The 17,529-nt window shown below is 40.2% G+C and overlaps 1 protein-coding gene across 3 annotated transcripts in view; it reads left to right on the forward strand.

The window, feature by feature from the left end:
• HECW2 (HECT, C2 and WW domain containing E3 ubiquitin protein ligase 2) overlaps nt 1–17,529 on the forward strand; it is a 264,897-nt gene that overhangs the window by 181,191 nt on the left and 66,177 nt on the right. For all 3 annotated transcript variants that reach the window (XM_032803610.2, XM_032803612.2, XM_032803611.2), the window contains 6 exons: nt 454–1,812; nt 3,441–3,536; nt 8,142–8,292; nt 8,698–8,801; nt 10,623–10,747; nt 12,658–12,843. In XM_032803610.2, the coding sequence (XP_032659501.1) occupies nt 454–1,812; nt 3,441–3,536; nt 8,142–8,292; nt 8,698–8,801; nt 10,623–10,747; nt 12,658–12,843 (2,021 nt within the window). The remainder of the gene's footprint in view (nt 1–453; nt 1,813–3,440; nt 3,537–8,141; nt 8,293–8,697; nt 8,802–10,622; nt 10,748–12,657; nt 12,844–17,529) is intronic.

Consider the following 17,529-nt stretch of genomic DNA (forward strand, 5'->3'; position numbering starts at 1 on the left):
ACTAATCCACCTTGTCTGGCTGTTACTTAGAATTTTGAAACATGAAAGACTGATTCAGAAAGATTGGGAAAGCCTGTAATCATGTCCTGTCCCTCTGTCCCGAGAGCGAACAATGAACCAAACAAAAAGCACAAACAAAGACTTCCCTCCAGCAAGATCTGAAAGTATCTTGTCCCCCTATTGGTCCTCTGGTCAGGTGTCAGCCAGGTTTATTGAGCTTCTTAACCCTTTACAGGTAAAAAAACATTAACCCTTTACTATTTGTTTATGACAAGCAGTATAGATTATTTTTTTTATTATTATTGTCGAGTTTTTTTCACTTCATTGTTTGTATGCAGTGAATGGGTATCTTAACAGAAGTGTGTTTATAGCATCATGTTGTACATAGATATTAGAATGAACTGAATGGATGTATTCATGTGTTTCATTCCCAGTCTTTGTGTTTCATTGCAGATGCTTCACCAGAAACAGTTGATACTTTGCTAGGAGTGAACTCTGTGAATGAAGACTTAGGAAGCCCTTCTGATGATGAGGACATGCCAGCAGGGAACCATGACACGCTTCCAGTTTGTTTAAATGGCCCAATCCTTGAGGAATCTGTTGGAAATGCACTCCTTACGCATTCTTTAAGGACTAGTACAACTCTAGAAATGGACGAGGAGGAGTTAACCTCTACTGCTACAAGGTCATCACCTAACAGAGGTCGCCAGGACTCACTGAATGACTATTTGGATGCAATAGAACACAATAGTCATCCTAGACCTGGGACATCTGCCTGCAGTGACCATTCACTTGGGGCATCCCCAAAACTAAGGAGTAGTTTTCCTACTGACACAAGACTTAATGCTATGCTTCACATTGACTCAGATGAAGAGGAGCATGAGTTGCATAAAGATCTGGATTTTCAGTCTTCCTTGGAAGAAGAGGGTGGTTTAGTAATGTTTAATGGTGCTACAAGGAATGTTGAAGGAAATTTTTTAAGTTACTCATTGTCAAATCAGATAATGCAAGGTCCTGCAGAGGATGAGAAAGTACCAGCCCTCGAAACTCCTTTGCAGCCCTCTGATAACCAGCAGGAGACTCTCCAAGGGCTTCCACCATCAGAGTTAGCAGGAGAAGATGGTGAAGGCCAGCCAGATTCTCGGAACAATCTGTCAGTAGAATGGGCTGGCAGTGAATTGTGTGCCTGTCAGGCGGCAGAGCAGTCTACTAGCAGTGCAGACATGGGAGCTTCAGACTCTGCTGTTGGTAGCAGAAGAGGTATTAATGAAACAGAATCCATTGACCAAGGATCTGAACCTTCCCAGGTATCCTCAGAAACTGAGCACAGTGATCCTGTTCGCACAGAAAGTGTCAGTGAGGCCAGTACCAGACCAGAAGGAGAGAGTGATGTGGAAGGGGCAGACAGTTCTTGCAATGAAAGTGTGACTACATGTCTCTCCTCAGTCGAAACTCGATGTTCTTCTTTTGAAAGTGCCAGGTTTTCTGAGACTCCTGCCTTTTCTTCTCAGGAAGAGGAAGAGGGAGGTTGTGCCACGCATATGACCAGAAGTGAGCCTGCTGCAGAAACACAGGACTCTGTGTGCACTCCTGGCTCTTTACCTGTGGTGCGGTTACCCAGCAGTCAAGAGGAGGCTCGGCAGCTAGCTGAAGGAGAGGAATTACAGGATAGAGATGACTCAGAAGAAATTTGGCAGAGGAGGAGGAGTCTGCAGGCTGCAGCTGCAAGTAGCCAGTGTCAGGATGAAGAAACTGAAGGTACCCAAGCTGCATGCGAGGAGGGAGCCTCACAAGTTGAAGGAGCTAGTGGAGGTAATTATTGTGGAAACAATAAATGGGACTGTTTTTTTGAGTGAGAAGTCTTTTCTGCAGTCATCAGAAGAGCTGTTTAAAAATACTTACTTCATAAAAATTTCAAAATAGTTCTGTTCTTGGTGGGTTTTGAAATAGTCAGATTTTAAAAAAAAAAACCATCTTAAAAGTATTTTAATCAATTTGTTATGGTTTTGAAAATCCGATTGGAAAAAAAACTGAAATGGAAAGTGGTGTATCTTGGAAAAGAAATCAGATCATGTTACTGTGTTGGCTAATCAAAATTATTAATGGGGGGAAAAAACAAATCAGAAAACTAATACATAATAAATTGAGCTCCTGGCACTTTTTTATTGTTTTGTGGAAAGGGGAAAACAAATCTTTGTGCATCATAAAGTGCAAAGAGAACAAAAGCTCTATTTTTTAAATAATTATTTATCAGATTTACAGCTGATTCCCCTTTCATTCACAAATTCTGACCTGCTCAAGCATGTCTCTCCATGGGAAAAGATTTCATACATTCATTCTATTTACAATTATTACTCGTAAAGCTAATTTAGGATTTAAAAATTTTATGTCATAGCTAACTTCAGCGTAGGTAGTAATATATTATAATAAATAACTTGTCCCTAGTCACAATTTACCATGTATTCATTCACTTCCTTTTTCTGGTGATGAAGTGGGGACTCTTGGGAGTTCTTTGGTAGCACTTCATCACCATATTTGAGGAGGCCTGGGATGGCTGCCAGCCACTGATGAAGTTGATCACATGCTGGATACTGCTACAGTAAGTCATCCGTGCCAGTGAAGGCTTATCTCAAGTACATCAAATACTTCTGAAGAGCAACATTTAGACTTCTGAATGTACCAAATTGCACCAAAATATCCCTGGGAATGATATTCCCAGACTCTCTCAGAATCCTCACACGCCACCTACACAGAGTGTGAAATCCCAGCCCCATTAAAGTCAGTGGAAATTTTGTCATTGATTCCAGTAGTGCCAGGATTTCACCCAGAGTGTACAAGTTGTGTATACTTTCAACATGGTTGGTATATTTTTCAGAAACAATGTGTAAATCTTTCCAGTGAAGTGCACTTAATCATATAAGAGAGCTTGACAAATGGCGTTATCTCTCCCCATTGGTTGTGAGTATGAACTTTTATTTAAGGGAACAAACCAATAAGTAGAATCATTTATTCCTTCTCTTACTGAGCAGCCCTCACCCCTTGCTTACACGACTAAAGGAAATTATTTTAGTGGGCAATCTTGTTAAAGTATTGTCAATAGACCTCTGTTGTCCTATTATCCAGCCACTAAGAGCCAAATTTCCTTGTGGTGTAAATTTGCGTAATTCTACTGAAATCAGTGGAGTTGCAGCCATGGACCCCAATATAGAATTTGGCCTTAAGATCTTAAAGCAGCAGTTACTGTATTTGAACTGGGTTTCCACGGTGGTCTGATGTGGTCTGTATGCTGTCTGAGGAGCCAGTTCTGAGTTGGTGCCCCTCTGAGACTTGAAATTACAGACAGAATCCATGTTCACTGTGCTGTTCAATTCAGAGGCCAGTCAACAGCTTCTTAGCACTGAATGAAAAAATAGCTGAATGTCTTCTCTGTTTAATCCTAGGTTCCCAAGCCAATGGCCACCAGAATTTGAGGTCACTACCGTCAGTACGTCAGGATGCTAGCCGATATCAGAGAGTGGATGAGGCTCTGCCACCAAGTGAGATTCTGTTTTACTTTAATCCAAGTGTTCAGGATATAAGCTACTCTAGGAGTAATGTGGCCCTGTAATTCAACGGGAACTAAGATCAGCAGAGGAGGTCTGTGTGGGGAACAAGGCTATAAAATCTTCTGTAAGACAGACTGTGTTTGGTTTAGGAAGTACCACAATGTGCTATGCTGATTAAACTTCTTGTGGTGGTCCACTAAATGAAATTGGTAGAGATCTATGGGGAAAAGAAACTGCGTTTTCAACTTGTGATCCAGATGAGTAGCAGTGTGGGGTGATGTGCTATGGTAGGGGCTAGGAAGCAAAGATATCCAAGGACTCTGGAAGCTGTGGAGTACTTCAAAGCTGGTGGAGATTTACACTGAAATAACGTAACTCTGCGACACACAGTGCTAACTGGAGTTCTAGGATCAGCTGGAAAGCTAGAGCTTGAAGCTTTAGCCTTCCTGCTTTCAGCTGCTGTGTCATGGGTTATATTTATTATGTAAAATGCATGAGATACAGTAGAAGTAGGGTGCTAATGTTCTCTTTGGCTGACCTGGCACTTTCTCATTGTTGAGGGCTCCAGAGAGTGATCATTAGTGGAATGGTGATACAATTAGGTGTAAAAAGAAATTAAGACATTTTGTTATTTTAGTTCTTTTATTTTTAATTATTTTAATTAATTTTGTTCTGTGGAGGAAATGAAGACACTCTGGACATAAAGTAAACCTAGATGTTAAACTAAATTTGGATGCCTCTAAATTGGCTTAGAAATAGTTACTCAGTATTGTGTATGTGGCTAGCATGTTGTTTTCAATTACTTGACTAATGCATATGAATAACCCTGGCCCAGTTGTAACCCAGTCAGTATTAAATATTTGAAGGGGAAGGATTATAGCATCCACCTGTACACTGCTAGTGGGGAAACACTGTTTACCCCCATTTCCCCTCCCCCCCAAAAATGGAGGCCAATTACGAACATCCCCTTCATAGACAATCACTAACCTATACCAGCCCTGACTTCTTCTTTTTCGTTTCACAAGGGGTGATGAGAGTAGGCAGGTGGTTTTGAAGACTGATGTCAAACAGCAGAAAAATTCCCTTTGACTTCAGTGGGATCAGGATTTTGCCCACTGAATTTAATAAAAAGTAGGATATTCATCTTGCCATTTGGAATAGGATTGTGTTGGCATAGTAATGAGACCTCACAGGAGTGCTGAATTAAGCCCATTATCCTCTTGCTCCGGTTTGATTCTATTACAGCAAATGGTCATGATAGAGTTGTCATTCAAAACCCCCCAACTACCAGGTCAGCCAAAGAGAATGTTAGCACCCTACACCTTAATTTAAAATTTCTCAAACACAGTATTTCTTTTCAGAGTCCTGCCTGGGGGAGATAGGTACTTTTGGCATTTTCATCACTTTTCTCACTGACAGGATACAGAACATTTACAGGAAATAATTAGATGAGATCAGGTCAAGATATAATAAATTAGAAACGTTTTGAGAGGTGGCTTTTATACTGCAGTGATGTATATAGAAACTGCTTATTTTTCTCATATGCTGTGTCTGCTGTAATTATTGCCTTTAAAAAAAAAATCTCATAATATTTACATTTTGTGTTGCAATATAATATTCCAACACTGTCATTTACTATGGGGGTGTGTGTGTGTTTGTACCCAGTATTGAGCCCTGATATTCCGCCCCACACACTCCTATACTAGTGTAAATATTTAGAAAGGAGAAAAAATCAAGGCACAGTGCAAGGGTTTATACAGATCATCCATCTACTACTATGAATAAAACTTAAACCAGAAAAAATTACTGAACACCATCTGGATTCAGTTTTTCTGTCTGAAAATGTGCTTGAATGTTACTTTATTAATATTGTGATGTTATCTGGGGCAAACACTCACTAATGAAACATGCTTATTCAGTCAAAAGTGGGCAGCATACCACAGTCTCAAGGTGCTTTGGAATACGTTCTAGGTTTGTTACATCAGGCTGAGACAGAGGAAAAGATAGTTATTCCAGTTGTCGTATAGATTATGTTCAAAAATTAAAAAAAATAATTATTTATGCAATATACATATACCATATGCTGATTTTACAAATTACTCATTATGTTAATAGGGAAAGCAAAAAACAGATGACCTGGTACTATAAAACCTTGATTAACTGCATAGAAACTATGCAAATGCACTGTACCTTCAAGCTTTTGTTTTAAAAATATAATTTTGTAAACACATTTTGCGTCCAGTTTAATTGATTAAAGGTGGCAGTAATCTATGTAGTTGCCTCAGTAATGGCATTGAGGTCTCAATGCATCGCAGTACTTAAGCCAGTGCTTAACTTGAAGAAAATGGAACTAGTTACATGCTCAAAGTTAAGCATGTGCACAAGTGCTTTGCTGGATTGGGACCTTATTGCATAACACTGTTCAGCTGCGGACTTGATTTGAAGAAAGGAGTGGAGAATATGTGCTAAGTAGAGGCAAATTTCCCTCTAGAAAGGCTTTTTCCACCAGAATATAAAATCTCTATATACTCTGAAATTAGCAGTCCTCTTGGAAAGCCAAGAAAGAGGTTACAGCACTCTGAAAAATTTGGTTTTACCAGGCTTAATTACTTTTGGTCAGTTGGCTGTCCCTATGCTGAGAAGTAAACGAGTGTCTATATAAGTAATCAAGGTTGTCTTCTACCATTTATTTGTTGCTTTCCCTAGGAGTGGGCTTGGTTGTTTTCCACAGTCTCTGGTTAGTACTCTACTGTGTGTGTGAATGTGGTTTTTCATTTATCATTGCAGCACTGGAAGAGCATTTAATATAATCTTTCCTCTCTAAAGAGTAATTTATCACAGTGAAATACACATTATGTATCATTAACTAATATGCCTTACTGTTGTTGACAGCTGAAAAAAACAAAATCAAAACAACTAGTTAAGATTTACAAAGGTCACCTCTGTTCTATAAAGGTGCAATTCGGAGGGCCAGGAGGGGGCTATACACCACTGAAGTTCTGCTTAAATCTATAATTTTGGGTTTAAATGGAGCTCAGTTGGTGCGTGGAACTTGAGCTGGCCTTCTGGCCTGCTGTAAACTTCAATGACTGTATCACAGCATACTGCAGATGAAGTGAGTGAACCCAAAGATCTTGAATTGTTTAATTTGGGATTCATACTCTACAATGTTTTGGGGTACAAACCCACTGAGGGGTTGTGTCACTGTCTGCCTGTAATCCTAAGTACCTTAAATGTTCTGCTGCTGTGGCTCACATCCTGGGCACCAGCAGACAAGCGTGCAGTCCCCTTGTGTCTGGGTGCTGTGCAGCCTTGGTTCAGCTCTCTGACCCCAGTAGCCTGCCTACAACACAGCCTCTGCTCCACCTTGGTCTTCACAAGCCGTGGTTACTACTTTCATACACTCCAGTCCTGAATTTCCCAAAACTGTCTGGCTGCCTGGAAGCATCCAGCCCTGCTCTGGAACACTTAAGGAAGCAGTAAGGTTTATTGCTTTTTTTTTTTAAAGAGACAAAAGTACAGCTTATTACTTTAATCAGAGTTAACCATTACTTCAGTTCAAACACAGCACCGGGTTCATTTACATTTAAAGTAAAACAAATTTGTGCATAGAAGAGCATGGGTTAAGTGATATTAAGTGAAAAATAAAGGTTACAAGCAAATAAAAGTGAAAACACTCATCTAGCAAGGTACAGTCTTTGTTCAAGAAGGTCTTTCTCTCACCCACAGTCTTCTTTCCAAATTTTTACTGACTGGCCTGGCTAGGACCCATCATAGAGATGAAATCACTTGGTTTCTTTGTTGCCATAAGGTGAAGGATAATTTAGGGGTTTGCTCCCCCTTTCATATAGTCCAGTGAACCTCAGTGTCTTCTTCTGAAGGCTTCCCCCAAATAAAGTTAATTAGTTCATACTGAATAAAGGAGTCATAGGTTCTGGAGGGTAAGGCTCCATGCTGGTTCCTCCTCTGCTGGTGATTGCTAAAGTGCAAATTATTTCCACCTACAATACAAATAAATAGCCCACTGAATTTGGCCACACCTGGTTTGAGGTGTCACCCTCTTTCCTTTTTTCTGGACAAAACCTGTTAATCCACTCCACCTGTTATGCTGGTTTAAACACCTAGTCACAGACTTTAAAGCATAATGTCAGTGAGTATCCATAATTTCACATACAGCATTGTCACATATATTTTACAATGATATTATTGACTAGTGTGGTGTTAGTTTTCAAATGATACCTCACAAGGCATATTTTGTACAAAACATCATTGCATAGTGTGTAGGGTGTGAACACACAGATTCTGCCTAGGGTCATATGCTCCCTAGTCAGTGGAGCATCAGCACATATTGGATAATCCATATTAAATGTGAATTCTGTAGAAAACTCAGTACAGTAGGAGGCTGATTTGCAGAATAACATCTGAGAGAAGCCTAGGGTTTTACCTATGAGTCATGTAGACAGAGGGCAGTCAAAAAGTGCTGGATCGAAGGACTCTTGTAGAAGAGAAATAGAAACTCAGGACAACAGGTGTAGTTTAAAAAGTAACAAAATGTAAAGTAAAAGTCATACCTCATAACGATTTATTGCTGTTCAGACTGGGAGGCCCGAATTGACAGCCATGGGAGGATATTCTATGTGGATCATGTAAACAGAACAACAACATGGCAGCGACCCACAGCTCCTCCAGCCCCACAGATCCTCCAGAGGTCAAATTCTATACAGCAAATGGAGCAGCTGAATCGCCGGTGAGAATTGTTGTCAGTGATTAAGTTTATGGTACCAAAAGTGTGCTTGGCATTTTAAAGCCAGTGTGAGGACTAGGTCCCAGCTGCTACCATAAGTAGCTCTGTGCCAGCGTTTGTGAACCAGTGGATTTTAAGTGTGGTTCTTCTGAATGTCCCCCTGAATTTGGATGCAGGCTACTAGCATCTATGTTCCATTAATGTTCAATGGCAACCTGGCCAAAAACAATGGGTAAGGAACCACAAAAAGTCAGGCCATAGAAGGCTATGAATAATCAGACATCTGTGGATTTTAGGGTGCACGGATGAAAAAGCAATTAAAACAGCTTCAGTAGTTGGGGTTTCCTAGTGCCAGTTGTAGGGTGTAGTCACCCTGTAGTATGTGTAAATTCAGTCTTGTAATTCTAGATATCAGAGTATTCGTCGAACAATGACTAATGATAGGCCTGAAGAGCACCCACATGCCATTGATGGAGCTGGAGAAGATACTGACTTCCATCATTCTAATGCAGGTAAAAATAAAATTGATGTCAATCAGTGGAGAGTTCAGCCCATCAGCCATTGAATGAGATAAGGAGAACCCCACTTTCTGTTTGCATAGAACCAGATCACCGTTTGCTGTCATTTACTGTCCTGTTTCTACCTGCTATGGCTCAGCTTATTAGCACTTATTCAATCAGCATGTTGAATTGTGTGTGTGTTTCAGCTTCTTTACTCTCTCACATTAGGAAGCTATGTAAATGGCTAATGTAGGCCATTTGCATAAAAATGTTCTGCGGCTGCCAACTTTTTAGTTATTATGATTATTAATGGTGGCATATACTGAACACCAGGCTAGTCTGTAGCAATTCCTTTACTCTGTTAATATGAATTTCTCCTCCTTCTCTTGACTTCGGAGCTCATTTCTATGTTGCTTCTGTTGCTAATATAAGGGAAGATGAGCTTAGATGGCAGCTTGAATGAATTAAACCAGCAGAATTATATACCTGGCAAGTAACCTGAATTCTCCATTTTGTCAGGCAATTTTAAGTTTAAAATTCAGTGAGGTTTTTCCTTAATGAAGGCTTTTCTATTGTTAAAGTTAACCCCTTGACACCAACAATCAGGGTCTCTCTGTGCATAATTTCATTATTGGCGGCGGGGGGAGGGCAGGGACTGCTGGAGGTGCCAAGAAGTTAATTAGATGTTACGCTACTGACTTTCACAAAAGAAGTGATGAGAATATCATCTGAGAACAAGGCAACATCCCCATGATGGACATACAGTGGGAGGAATTGAGGGAAGTACTGCATGAGCAGTAGTTGTAAGTATCTTTTGTGACAGATTTATGTTACCTATCCCTTAGTTTCCCCAAAACACACCGGTTTTAGGATTGCGAGACTGTTGTTTTTCAACTCACTGACTTACGCAGTTATACAAGTTTTGCACCCCTTCAGTTCTGTCTCCTTTCTTACGGCTGCCCATTGGCAGCGGAGAGCTTGTTTGTGTGCGCTGGTCTTGGGCTGCAGTTTCGTTCCTTATCTTTGGGCCTAGCTGGATCCTTGAGTTAACCCATTCATTTCTCCCTTCCTCCCTCTTTGGCCTCTTGTAACCTGCAAAGGAATCTTCCTCTCCATACTCACGCCTTCAGCCCTTCTCAAGATATTTTCCAGTGCATATAAAGGCATTAGCAATATACAACACTAGTGCTTACCCTGGGGACCTCAAGGAGGGGGGCATTTTATTGTGACATTTTCTCTCTTCTTATTCATCTCTCTTCTCTTCCATTTTTCAAAACTCCTTCAATGCTTGAAATATTTTCTCCATATTTGTTTCAAATATTACCTTTGTTTCCCACTGTCCCCTTCTTTATTATGTTCCCTGTCGTTCTCCATTTGTGTTCCTCATTTCCTTCTTTCTTTTGTCTCTCTCCCATCACTCCCCCTATTTGAAGTCCCTATTCTTCCCTCAGGTTTTATATTCCCACTTAACACCTGTCCTTTCCCTCTCCCAGTCTCCTCTATTAAGTTGTATATTCTGGTTGCTTAAAGTATAGTGTCCTTCCTAACGGAGCTCATTTGATTTGAAAGAGTGGCACTTATGTATTTCTTACATCAGAAACAATTAAAAAGTCTTACTACACTGTTACCCTGGAAATGTCAGATATCTTCAGCAAACATGAATTGGTAAATTAGGATTATTTGAGATACACTTATGTAAAGAACATTTTAAGAACCTGAGAGAAATGTCCTTCAAGGAATTATCATAATTGTATAAGGCAAATCAGTGTAGTTGTTTGCAGTGAGGTTTTTTTAAAGGTTATTACTGGAAATCTTTGTCACTCACTTTGTTAGATTTTCGAAGGGAGAATATGCTGCCTCACTCTACCTCCAGATCCAGGCTTACTTTATTGCTACAGTCTCCGCCGGTGAAATTCCTTATCAGTCCAGAGTTCTTTACAGTGCTGCATTCTAATCCTGTGAGTATAGTGTGTACCGACATGCAATTTCATAAATATACATTGATAAATATGGGCACATCTGTGGTCTCTGTATTTTTCTTATATAGAAAAATCTTACTCAGTATTTTGAGACTAAGATATGAAAAAGGAAACTATGTGATGAGCTGGTCAATGTGGGGGATTTATTACTTTACTATTCAAATTGTGCATGTCCACGAAAACACTGTGGAAAACTGACAGTACATACCAGCTGTTGACATAAGGCTCAAGTCAAGGTTTTCGACTTCATCTGTGCTGAGGAACTGCAGCATTTATTAGTTATGGAACTGATTCATCACTGCATTACATTAGATGTCCAGAAAATCAGAGTGATGCAATGGGGAATTTTTTTTTTTTTTTTTTTTTTGGTTTGGCGTTTTATTTATTTATTAACAGTGGTAACTGTTGAAGAACCAATATTTACCCATTTACCACCGTGTTGTTTGAGATACTTCAGTTATTGTCTGCTTTACACACAGTGACTCTTTGCATTATCAGATATCACTCTAGTAATGGTGGTAAATATTGACTTTGTAATGGCTACTACTGTATACAGCATTGTAAGTGTACTTTACATTATATAATAAAGGGAAGGTGCCAAACAAATAAATCTCTGCCCTGAATAGTGTACAATCTACAGAATGATTGGATACGGTATACACTGGTAAGTGTATTTGGACAGATATAGCAAATGCCACTGTTTAGTGCATTCTTTTGGAGCAGGGTGTGATATAAAAACTTCCCCTGGAGGCATTACAGTGTCTTCAGTTTTTACTTTTTGCTTATCTATTTGCCCAGTCACAGGAGTACTTGCAGGCAGTGAAATATTCATTACATTATTTCTCCTGTTAATAATTCAATGGCTTTAAAACTACTGGGCAGTGTTAGTTTTAATTGTATGGTATGTGTATTGTTCCAATCAGCTGCATGGAATCTAGCCTGCACAGCTGCATCTTTAATTCATAGGGTATAGGTCCATTTTGTTTGATTGATTGAAAAAAAGGCATGTGTATTTCTGTGTCTTTCATTCTTTTGGTTTATGTAGAGCTACAATCAAACATGGAAGCGTCCTTTTAGAATCCAAGTAGGTTGAAACAAGTTAATGTAAATCCCTGGTGAGTTTCCTTAAAAAATATAGTGCCAAACTAGGCTAGAGAAGAGACGCTATTTTATACATATTACGCTTAAGAGAATGCTTAGGAAGGACATTGTGAAGTCTCTGCAATTTTGGCCAATTTTCTTGCTAGAAGAAGCAGTCATAAATACACCAACATCAGTGAAGTGGAATGCTGGAAAATATAGCTTGCGCCTCAGTGGGTGAATAGAGTCAGGCAATGAAGACTTCATGGCTCTTTTTCTGCTGCTATTGTTCAGCTAGAAACAGTTTCCTTCAAAGTTTATTAGAGCTGCAGGACATACATTTACATTAGGAAGGCTACCTTTTGGAGGGAAAGAGCTAAATACTTTTGTTTGATTAAAATATAGATACTTCAAAGAATGCCTGCAAGAATAAAACATTTATGATCAAATATATTGGGAAGTGTTTATTTCATAACTGGTTCCTACTCTGCTATTCTTTCTTTAATGTCCATTCTTCCATATTGCTGACTCTTTCTATAATTGTCAGGGCCCCAGTTCAGCAAATCACTAAAGCACATGCATAACTTTTAAACATGTGAGCAGTCCTGTTGACATCAGTGGGACTGCTCTTGGGCAAGGACCGGTGCCCACTGAACTCAGGCTTAAGTGCTTTGCTAGTTTGGGTTCAAGTTATTATCCACTCATTGGAACATAAGTCACTCATCCAACTGTTGAACTGATGGTCTGTCTATGTAGACGTTTAACTTCTAATGTCCTTTCCTGAAATTATTTTATTATGAATTTTTCAGAGTGCCTACCGCATGTTTACAAACAACACGTGTTTGAAGCACATGATCACCAAAGTCCGGCGGGACACCCACCATTTTGAGCGTTACCAGCATAATCGAGATTTGGTGGGCTTCCTCAATATGTTTGCTAACAAACAGCTGGAGCTGCCGAGAGGTTGGGAAATGAAGCATGACCATCAGGGCAAGGTACCTGGAACACACATGTAATGCTGGTTGGATTTTGTCTTTGTAATGATGGTATTGAAGCATCTGCTCTTAAAAGGAGCAGAGATGCAGATGATTCTCCAAGAAGAGTGAGTACTGCTCTGGCTGGGTTTTTTTCCTTCCCCTCCCCTGCACAAAGTAATACATCCTGTCTGTGCTGAGGGAGCATTGTTGGGAAGAGAGACTGAGTAACATTAACCATTATGGAAAAACATTTAGTAGAGAATTATAACTTTTCTTTATCAGTCACTGTTAGATTCCATACGGTAGTTTAAAGCTTCTATATAATGGAATTTATGATTATCAAGCCATGATTTTTATTGTCTAGCAAAGTTATGAATGTAAACATAAGTGATGTGGTGTTTTTGTCTTTTATCATTGTGTGAGTTCATTTTAGGGGCATAGTGATTGTCTGCTTTCACCTGCATAGTTGTTGTTAGGACATTTAGTGTGCTGTAGGAAGTACATCACATGCTGTGATAGGCATGTGTAGGACTCATGGATCTTGAAAGGTGTGGCGTTGGGGCTGTTGATCATTGTAGCAATGGAGACATGTCTGCAAGTTTTGCATATGTTGGTCTGGTGCTGCTTTGAGTTGAATCCTGGTTTATGGGGAGCTGCTTCCGATGATGGGCTTGATGAGGTGGGGGGTTGTTTGAAAGCCGGAGAAGGGTTTCAGGAAAGTTTTCTTTCAGAAAGTGGTTGTCATCAAGTACGGGTTGTAACTGTTTAATGATACTTGGTATGGGCTTCAGTATGAGCTGGTAGGTGACAACAAAGGGTGTAATAAGCCTCCCTCCAACTGTACACCTTAGCTGTGACCTTTGACCCCACACTGGAACCAGTAGGAAGTATCATTAAACGAGTACAGACCATACTTGATGGGGACCACATCCTGAAAGAAATCTTTCCTGAACCCCCTCTTCTGACCTATAAGCAACCTCTCCAAGCTCACCATCAGAAGCAGGCTTCCTGTAAACCAGCACCCACCAATTCAAAGCAGCACCAGACCCTGCCAGAACCTGAGGACGAGCTCTGTGTAGCTTGACAGCTCATCTCTTTCACCAACAGAAGTTGATCCCATAAAAGATATTACCTCACCCACCTTGTCTCTCTAATATCCTGGAACCAACACAGCTTCAACAAAACTGCATGCAACAATTAGGACTGTAGTCTGACTACGCCAATAAGTGTCTATGTCTATAATTCTTGGCTATGTTTAGCCATGAATGTTTGCGTGTCCACATGAGTAATGTACTTGACACCTGAAAGGAATACAAACAGACTCTAAACTGAAGGCAGGAAATATGCTTGAGGTATGTTGTCTTCTTGGATTTATTACTTTGCAGCTTTAAGAAAAGGATTGTGTAAAAATGGTGGGGGAGATACAATTATTTTAATAACCTTTTTTTTCCTGTCTCCCTCTTTCTTCCTCTTCCACTCTGTCTTACTGAGCCCTTCACCTTAAATTTCCTGGAGCCCAGTTCTCTCGCTGAAGAATGAGTAACTCCATTTTGAGTTCAATAGAAGCTACTCATATCCTCCAAAGAGAGAATCAAACCCTGGATTTCTGTGTGTGGTACTTGGTGATTGTGATTAATGCAGCTGTAATAAGACACAGAGGAAGCACTGAACAAAGCCTCATAGGAAGCTCTTTATTTTGAAGTACACCGCTACCCCGCTGTAACACGACCCGATATAACACGGGTTCACGTATAGCGCGGTTGAGGCAGGGCTCCTGCGGTGCTTTAAAGGGTCCAGGGCTCCGGCTGCTGCAGGGAGCCCAGGGCCCTTTAAATCACCGCCAGAATCCTGCTGCTGCTACCCCAGGGCTGCAGCAGTGGGGCTTGGCTGGCCATTTAAAGGGCCCAGGCTCTCCGCAGCGTCCGGAGCCCGGAGCTCTTTAAATCACTGCTGGAGCCCTGCCACCGCTACCCCAGGGCTGCGGCAGCAGGGCCTGCCTGCGATTTAAAAGGCTATGGGCTGCTGCGGGGAGCCCTGGGCCCTTTAAATCACCACTAGAGCACTGCCACTGCTACTCCGATATAACAGCGTTTCACTTATAATGCGGTAGGGATTTTTGGCTCTCCATGACTGCGTTATATCGGGGTAGCGGTGTATATTTTTCTGTGCCCTAGCTCAGGATTGCTGGTTCTCACCCTTTTGAATTGGCTTTTCGACAAGTAATACTTGCTTCCTTAGTGACCAGTGGAAGATGAGTCACAGTAGAAAAACTTATTCAGTACAGTAGAGGAATTGTAGCATGTGTATGACCTAAATGAGGGCTTGATTGGCCTAAATTGTACAGTGTGCCTTGCTTGTCCAGTACTTGTGCCACAATGCATAAATATATCTTCACACGCCTTAGTACTTGTGTTGATGGTGACCATACTTCATCTCTGTTGTGCTGCAATTAAAAGATGCTCTTTCATTTTTCACCTGCTGTCACCTTACAAATATGTTAAAGCATAATAAAAAGCAACACATCTCATGTGCACAAGTGAATTCTGGGATTAATATATCTTGTGATATAGAAGATGAATGACTGAGTGGGACCCTTCCAGTTAGAGGGAATATGGATGTTTTACTTGATAACAAATTATTAGGCCAGTAGCAGTGAAGATTAACGTGTCTTATTTCACAGACCAGCAGCTAGAGCAAAAAGACAAAGAATGGAATAAGTGGGCTTTACTCTCTAGTATATGCTGATGTTTCTTACCTCTGCACAATTGGCTGTGAACTGAGGTCCATTGGTAGAACTCGGTAGAGAAGTTTAGGCAGAGGTTGTTCTGAAATGCCTGGCTCTAAACTAAACAACGTCTCATTTAAAAAAATAGATCTTTCCTGGATTTGGAAGAAAATCAGTGTATAAACAGAAAACTAGTATATAAATAGTATGTGTTGGGGGATGTTAAAATAAAGTTGAACATTGATGAAGTAAAATATTTAAACAAGCGTCCACCGCCTTTATTTGAAATAACGTCTATTTAAAAATGTATAGTTCTTTGAGGGGGAAAGGATTCCATTTTTGGTCAAACCAAAATTGTCACTTTGCACAACTGTTATAAGTTTCCTGGCTATACTTTGCCAGGACCAGTGATAGGAGTTTCAGTTTCCAGCAATGGAACCAGTGTCCAGATTAGCCCAGAGCTTTGAAGTGCAAATGATTTTCTTTAATGAAGCTTCAGCGCAGTAAATCTGTGCTTTATTATAGATTGCTGCTGGCTGGCCTAAAAGCATTCATGCTTAATAAGACATGATCACCCTTAATATAATCTTTAAGCATAGTTTAAGTGGGTACAAAAAAGCATTACATGCTGTTAGATGACTACATTAAATCAGAGAATTGTGCATCTGCAGTATAGCTCTAAACAAGTAACTTTTTTTGTATCGAATCATGGTTTTAGTTTGTTTTTCTAAGTATACTCTATTATAAGGTTGGTACATTGAAGTCAGCCTTTGGAAGGTTGCCTTGCTTCCTTCAAAATACAGATAGATGGAGTTGGATAAAATAGATATCAGCGCCTGAAAAAGAATTACTGGACGTTTGCTAGTAAGAGAATTAAACCTATTAGCTGGGGCATAGATACCAAAGATGACATGGCCCATCCACTCTGCCTCCTTGCAGAAATTCAAAAAGCCAATATTGAAATTGGTAAAATAGGTTCCATCCTGCTTACAGAGTAGTTTAGATTTCTCAGATACCTGGATCCTGTATAGCCAGTATCACAATTGACATCACTATTTGGCCAGGTGGACACCACCAGCCCGAGGCTCAAACATTGCCATTAGCAAAAACATTTCAAAATTGAACAGAGAGACATTGTGCTTAATTTATACATTTATAGATATCTCAGCTGAGCAAAGTGTATATAGTTTTCCTTTATAAAGTTTGTCTCATCCCAGACACCAACTTGTAAGGCATATCTCTATTTAGCTCCAGATAACCAGACAGCAGCTTGACAATCAGGTTTCTTAAGAGTTTTGGTGCCCTCTGCTGGACTATTCCCAGTATGTTGGAGCCTCAAGTTTCTTTTCTGTTCACATTTATTAAATGAAAACTTCAAAACAGTAACCAGAAATTATAGTCACAATAGGGACAGTAGACAGATACAACCCCTCCCCCAAATTCCAAACCTTCCACTCCTCAAACCCATTGTCCTGAGACCTAAAAGGACAATTTGATATCATAGTCCCATGCCATAGTATGAAGCTTCTTTTGCTTATCCTTTGAGTCCCAGAAGTGAACGTATGCTCCCCATGATATAAATAATAATACTTATCTCTTCTATAGCATGACTCGTTTTCTGTCTGTCTATTTTCATATGGCTTATATGAGGAACTCTGATTTCATCTTAAAGTGATTGCATATGTCCATTCCACTGTGGGGGCGGGGAGGGGAAAGGTGTGCATGTCTCATGCACTGGCCACAGAAAGTTTTCCATAATAGGGGTGGGCAGGCAGGCGCCCTACCTTACCTCATGCCTGGAGTCAAGGATATAAAGGGTGGAGTGAGCCACCCCATCCTCCTTCATTTCCCTTTCTACCATCTATGGTCAGAACATGTTGTTGTACTTTGGTAGTTTTTTGCCTTTAAATGTGTATGTAGTTAGTGTATAATTGTCCATAGTAGTTAGTGGTACTCATTTTTTCATCCAGTTGGGGGTT

The sequence above is a fragment of the Chelonoidis abingdonii genome, chromosome 10, assembly GCF_003597395.2.
Source record: "Chelonoidis abingdonii isolate Lonesome George chromosome 10, CheloAbing_2.0, whole genome shotgun sequence".
Classification (NCBI taxonomy): Eukaryota; Metazoa; Chordata; order Testudines; family Testudinidae; genus Chelonoidis; species Chelonoidis abingdonii.